The sequence below is a fragment of the Leptonychotes weddellii genome, chromosome 10 (assembly GCF_054177405.1).
Source record: "Leptonychotes weddellii isolate Sample4059 chromosome 10, ASM5417740v2, whole genome shotgun sequence".
Taxonomy (NCBI): Eukaryota; Metazoa; Chordata; class Mammalia; order Carnivora; family Phocidae; genus Leptonychotes; species Leptonychotes weddellii.
The window spans coordinates 104364956-104371701 of record NC_138378.1 but is presented as its reverse complement, the minus strand read 5'-3'; the positions used below and the strand labels follow the sequence as shown (position 1 = coordinate 104371701).

Below are 6746 nucleotides of genomic sequence, written 5' to 3'. Positions count from 1 at the left end.
AGAACCTCCCTTCTTCCTCCTGGAGGAGCCCTGGCTCCAGCTGCAGGAATTTCCATCTCTGACGTGCTTTGGGGCAGCTGGCTCTGCACTTTGGTAAAGCAGGACCTCTTTACTCTTCCTCGCTTCTCCTCTGTTACACTCAGTTGCCTCACGCAGGCCCTCCCAGAGTGCTCTTTCTGCAAAAGCAAGCCTGAGTTGGAGAGCAGACCTGCCTTGGGGGGGGCCACACCATTGTCTGTGGCCCCCACCCGCATCCCATGTCCTGTCCTGCCTGGGGATCCAAGAGCCAGAACTTGCAGCAGATGGGGCAGAAATGAGACCCCACAGAGCAGATGGTTTCTTTAGTTATAGCTTTCTTTGCCCCATTGGTACTGGGACTGGTTACAGCCTAGTCCCCTGACCCAGATTTCTCTCCACGTTTCCAAAGGGTCCTGTGAGACCTTCTCGCCACCCTTCAGCTCTCCTTTGACCCCCACCATTCCCAAGAACCACAAGCCCTCCTAAATGCCCCTCCTGGCATCTCTGGGGTGGGTGGGGTCTCCCGCTGAGAGCTCACTCACTATGAGCTAAGTTTGCCCTAGCCCTGTTTTGTTCACTGGCCCTGGAGTGTGTTCAGATCAATGAGTAGATGTGGTCTCGCCCTCAGGGCCAATGGGGAATTCTACAGCCATTCAGCCCGCCCTTCCTGCTGCCAGCTTCCAGGCGTCCCCTGTCCCCTCCCCAAACTCAGGGCACAGGGAAGCCATGGCTGGCCCGGATCTTTGTCAAACCCAGCCCTAACCAGTGTCCCAGGCTTGCAGTCCTGTGGGGGGCACAGAAACAAAAGGCTTCCCCCTGCCTTTTGAAACCTCAGGCTGGTTGCCAAAATGAGCCAGCGGAATAGGGCTGGGGACTACCATGTGGCTGCTCTTGACAGACATTGTAAGGAAAGACATTTGAGAAAAAGAAGTCCTGAGTCTTGTAGTTTAGAGACAGCCACCGCCTAGGCGTGGGGCGCTGCAGAAAGAAAGAGTCCAGGGCCCACAGGACACTGCCCTGGGTCCGCATTGACTCGAGTCAGCTGTGTGATGTGACAGACTCCGTTAGAGCTGTGGCAGCGAATGACAGGATGTGTAACATGAAGGAGGGGCGGCTGTCTTGCCAGGCTTGGTCCTGGCCAGATGCCATGCACTTACCTCGGGGCCTGGGCCCACCTGAGTGCTTCCAGAAGTCAGCAGCCACGGGAGTTAAAGGTTAGGAAGGGCTGGGGCTGTTTAGCCACAAGATGAGAAGATTCAAAAGAAGGTAAGAAAGTCTCCAAATATCTAAAGGACATTTTTTTTTAAAAGGTTTTATTTACTTATTTGTCAGAGAGAGAGAGAGCACAAGCAGGGGGAGAAGGAGAAGCGCGGGGCCTGATCCCAGGACCCTGGGATCATGACCTGAGCCAAAGGCAGACGCTTAACTGACTGAGTCACCCAGGCGCCCCAAAGGACTTTTAAATGAAAGAGATTAGATGAGACCCCAGGGACCCAACGAAGCCCAGCAAGAGTGAAATTGGGGGGCAGGAGCTTTAGTGCAAGGGCGGCAGACGGTGCAGAATGATTGGTGGTAGCTGCCCACGGCGCTCTGCCGCAGAGGATTCTGGGCTTGCGTCTGGTTTTGCTAGGGAAGCGCGCCAGACTCAGTGATGCCATCTGGCAGGGTGCTGGCTGGGAAGCCGCTCCACTAGTGCCATGTACTTGCCACCTGCTTCCCAGTTAGTGCTAGAAAGACCCTCCAAACGCTGCAGGTTACAGGAAGGTGACCGGGTGTGTCAGGCAGTCATTTCCCAAGGGCCCGAATGCCCTTGCAGACCACAGGCTCCTGATATTTTTTGTGCCATCGGCCCATTTGACAGTCTGGTAAAGCCTAGAATATTGTTTTTAAATGTGCATTTAGGGGCACCTGGGTGGCTCAGATGGTTAAGCGTGTGCCTTCGGCTCAGGTCATGATCCCAGGGTCCTGGGATCGAGCCCCGCATCGGACTCCCTGCTCAGCGGGGAGTCTGCTTCTCCCTCTTTCTCTGCCTCCCCCATGCTTGTGCTCTCTCTGTCTCTCTGTCTCTCTGTCTCTCTCTCAAATGAATGGGTAAAATCTTTAAAAAAAAAAAAAAAGTGCAATTAAAGGTTTGGATTACAGAAAAAGTCACTTATGTTGAAGTAAAGTTATCAAAACATTGAAAAAGCCAATTTGTGCTATAGTAATATGTGTGTGTATACACTTCTTGACACAGAATATTATAAGCAGTGCGTCTAATTACTGTGATTTTGTAGTAGCGATGATTGTAAATGCCACTTCCTGGTTCCTGCAAGTACTCTGACGTGCCGAGAAGAGCAGCCGTGACTTGTGTGTGTGACAAAGTCACAGGTACTGCGGGGCTACATTCACAATGTGAGGAAGTGCTACATTTCAGCTAAAGGTTTCTGCCCCGCCCCCCCGCCCCCAGCTTTTGCTGTCCATGATCCCAGATGAAGACTTCCTGCTGCGGGAACTGGCCTCTTGGAGAGGGAGTCTCATGCTGGGCCAGGTCCCCGAAGTCTGGCCTCGGTGTTGAGAGGAGCGAGCTTGTCCACAGATACGGGGGCCAGGGTTGCAGAGCTGGCACGCTGCCAAGGGTTTGACCTTCTCTGTCTCTCCGCTGCAGGTGGGCAGACAACTTCGTGGCCCAGGGCTGCGGAGGGAGCAAGGAGCACAGCTTCCAGCATCCCTTTCTCCAGGTATCTACCCCATCCCTCCCCACCTCCTATCGCTCGGGCCTCAGGTCAGGTGTGCCCCGTGAGGCCCTACTGCTTCCTGACCTGGGGTGGAGCCTGCCTGTACTCCCAGAAGAGCCATCACTCCCTCCCTCCCTCGCCAGAACAGAGGCCAGGGTGTGAGTGCCCACGGAAGGGGGCAGAGGGCACAGCCCTCTCTGGGAGGGCTGCATGAGTCCCGGGAAGCAGTCTTGCCCTGGACGCTGCAAGGCCAGCCCTCGCATGTCCACGTCAGGACCCATTTGGAACACATCAACCCCAGTAGCAAAACCGGCTCATCATTCATGGGAAGCCCAGACTCCCCTGGGATGGGGCAGACAACATAAATGGAAGGCACCATACGGCCAGACTGGGAAGCAGAGGCTCATATTTCAGCCCCTGCTCTCCCAGCAATTTGCTCTGTGACCCTAAGTAAGTTCCTGAGCCTCTCTGGGCCTCTGTTTCTCCATCTGGAGCTTGACCAGAGGTTGGCCTAGATCAGTGGTTTTCAGACCAGGCCCTGTGCAGCCTTAGGGTTTCCATCGAGATGTGTCCAGGGGTTAGGGCTTAGGCCTAGGAGGTAGTCTCTGGTCTTCCACACACAGCAGCTCTGCTTTTGTCTGGTTTATGTGTCAAGTCATAGGTAAGCTTTCATGTGAAGACGGGCTGTGTTAAAATTTTGTCAAAGGTGATTCTCCTTCCAGCTGTGAACTTGTAGGGTTCCATCCCTGCAGGCAGTGGGCATGTTCCTGGGGGAGTTGTCCTGCCTGGCGGCCTTCTTCCTGCTCCGCTGCAGAGCTGCGAGGCACCCAGAGGCCAGCATGGATCCTCAGCAGCCCTTCAACCCCCTTCTTTTCCTGCCCCCTGCCCTGTGCGACATGACGGGGACCAGCATCATGTATGTGGGTGAGTAGCCAGGCCAGGCTGCGAAGGGCCCGAGGGGACACTGGTGAAACAGCCACCCCTACCCCAGCTCACCTCACCCCTGCCTCCTCCCATACTTACACACGCGTGTGCATGCGTTGCGAGCAAGATTTACTGAGCACATACTATGTGCAAGGTGTGTCTTCAGCCCTGAGGGCACCTCAGCGACTAGATAGCCTTGGCCCTCAGGAGCTAACATCGTGTGTCTCTCTTCTCCCAGCCCTGAACATGACGAGTGCCTCCAGCTTCCAGATGCTCCGGGGCGCAGTGATCATATTCACAGGCCTATTCTCAGTGGCCTTCCTGGGGCGGAGGCTGGCGCTGAGCCAGTGGCTGGGCATCCTTGCCACCATCGTGGGGCTGGTGGTTGTGGGCCTGGCCGACCTCCTGAGCAAGCACGATGATCAGCACAAGCTCAGCGAAGTGATCACAGGTGCGGTGAGGGTCGGGGAACCAGGGGCTGCCCATCTTGTCCTGTCCTCCCTGGGAGCCCAGCACAGTCAGTCAACAGACTTTTGCAAGCTCTTCTCTGTGCCCAGCCCTGGGTGTGGGTGCATGGGGGACGTGGGCCTGCATCTGCTCTCGAGGTGACAGATAGAATGCAGAAAAGCACAAGCAGCATGAGAGGGGGTAGATAAGGAGCGGGAGGTCAGAGGAGGGAGAAGGTTCGTGCTGTGACACACACACACATACAAATTGCTGGATCTGGGATGGGGAGGGACCGAGTGTCTATTGAGTGTTTACCAAGTACCCAGCCCGGCAGCCTCTTCAACAATGACGGGACCCCTCTGGCCCTCAGAGGATGGACTAAACCAGAAACGTCTATCACCAAGCCTTGTGCATCTCAGAAGACCTGCTTACTACCTTACTATGCCCCTCACAGGCCCAGGCGGGCCTCTGGATCTTCTGGAGCCTTGGCCCAGAGTGGTAACAGTGCCTGCCCTGCTGGCCTGCCCCCCCCCTCAGGGGCCAGGAGACCCGGCATGGGGCTGTCATGACTGCCTCACGAACTACATGCTACCCTGCCAAATCGGGGGTTATCGTGTCCCTGTGGGAGCCGTCCACCCCAGCACTGGGCCCACCACCCTGCCGAGGGCCCCATGGCCGTGCTCCGTCCTCGCCCCCCACCCCCACCCCATGCAGCCCAGCCTTACCCTGGCTCGCTTCCCCACAGGGGACCTGTTGATCATCATGGCCCAGATCATCGTCTCCATCCAGATGGTGCTCGAGGAGAAGTTCGTCTACAGGCATAATGTGCACCCGCTGCGGGCGGTTGGCACTGAGGGTGTGTGAGCACAGGGGCTGAGAGGGGTTGCTGCTGTGGGGACACCCTGGACGGTGGCATGTGGAGGGGATGCACAAGCAGGAGTGCAGGGCAAGGTGCCGGGGTCCACGGGGAGGGGATGAGCCCCCACCCCCAATCCTCCCTCCCTTCCCGACGTGTGTGCTGACAGAGACTGACGCCAGAGCTGGGGGCGGGGACGAGGTCGAGGATGAAGGGGATGCACGCCCCACTCTAGAGGAGTTGGCCAACAGGGAAGGACCAGACAGTGCTTTTGAGCTCAGACCACTTGCGCTCAAGTGCTGTTTCACTTGACAAGCACATCTGAGTGTCTTCAGGATGGAGAAGGTGGTGGTCGAGCTACAAGAGTGGGAAGGAGGGAAAGTTCCAGACAGAGCAAAGACGTGGGGAGCTGGCCACGAGTGTCGAAACAAGTAAGGTGTGGTTGGTGAGATACAGGTTTGATGTTGGGACCCTGATCGGGAATTGAATAGGTCAGGGTCTTATTATGGAGAACCTTGAATGTCAGGCAAGTGGATTTAATCCAGACTTTAAGTGACAGACAGGGTGGAACCACCAAAAGTTTTTGAGCAGGGAAGTAACTACCAAAACGTTTAAGCTTTAAAAATACGAGGCCAGCAGGGCAGATGAGCTCAGCACAGGCCACGTGTGGCCTGTGGACCCGGCAGGGAGCTGTGCGTGCACCACGGGCTCCTGGCACAACGTTAATCATCTCGATCCACCACGTCATCAAGCACATTGTTGTATCCACTCGGTTTTTCCCCAGTGAGGCTTTCTGAATGGAGCAGTGCGTTGATTCACATTCTGGTCCACTCCTGGTCACAGACCAGTGACCCTGAATTAGAGAACTCTTGTTTTTCCACGCTTGTGAGAGCAATGTCCTGGTCGCAGCTGCCATTCTTTTGTGAATGCACACAACAGAATTTAAGAATGCCAGAGAACATTGGCAGGGTAGCTATTAATTTGTGAAAGTGCGCGCGTGGGTACGCGCCTGTGCATACTTATACCGGTCCCGATATAAAATGTATTTATTATTCTTGGTCCAGTCAGAAAACGTGATTAAAGTGGAGAAGGGCAGCTAGAGCCCCCTCAGTAGGCCGCTCTGCACTCTGGATGAACAGGAAGGAGCTGGTGTGAGGCCGCCAGGAGGGGTGGCCGGGAGGGAGGGAGACCAGCGCAGCCCCTGCTGGGTGGGCTGAGCTAGGGATGGGGAGGGGTGGGGCGGGAGCTGAGCAGAGAGTGCAGCGTGCTTCCTCCACCCCCACAGGCCTCTTTGGCTTCGTGATCCTGTCCCTGCTGCTGGTGCCCATGTACTACATCCCCGCCGGCTCCTTCAGTGGAAACCCCCGAGGGACGCTGGAGGACACGCTGGACGCCTTCTGCCAGGTGGCCCGACAGCCGCTCATCGCCCTGGCGCTGCTGGGCAACATCAGCAGCATCGCCTTCTTCAACTTTGCGGGCATCAGCGTCACCAAGGAACTGAGCGCCACCACCCGCATGGTGCTGGACAGCCTGCGCACCATTGTCATCTGGGCACTGAGCCTGGCGCTGGGCTGGGAGGCCTTCCACCCTCTGCAGATCCTGGGCTTCTTCATCCTCCTGATGGGCACCGCCCTCTACAATGGGCTGCACCGCCCGCTGCTGACCCGCCTGGCCAGGGGCCGGCCCTCAGCAGACGAGGGCGAGCATGAGAGACTGCTCGCTGGTCCTCGGACTCCCATCAATGATGCCAGCTGAGCCTCTGGTGGGTTCTCTGCTGCTACCTG

General features: G+C 56.7%; 1 protein-coding gene across 1 annotated transcript in view; it reads left to right on the top strand.

Annotated features, from left to right (window-relative positions):
• Positions 1–6740, top strand: part of SLC35F6 (solute carrier family 35 member F6) — an 11652-nt gene extending 4912 nt beyond the window's left edge. Inside the window, exons 2-6 of the mRNA XM_006743169.3 lie at positions 2666–2738; positions 3488–3659; positions 3898–4110; positions 4852–4962; positions 6248–6740. Of these exons, the coding sequence (XP_006743232.1) occupies positions 2666–2738; positions 3488–3659; positions 3898–4110; positions 4852–4962; positions 6248–6717 (1039 nt within the window). The 3' untranslated portion in view covers positions 6718–6740. The remainder of the gene's footprint in view (positions 1–2665; positions 2739–3487; positions 3660–3897; positions 4111–4851; positions 4963–6247) is intronic.
• Positions 6741–6746: the final 6 nt, after the last annotated feature.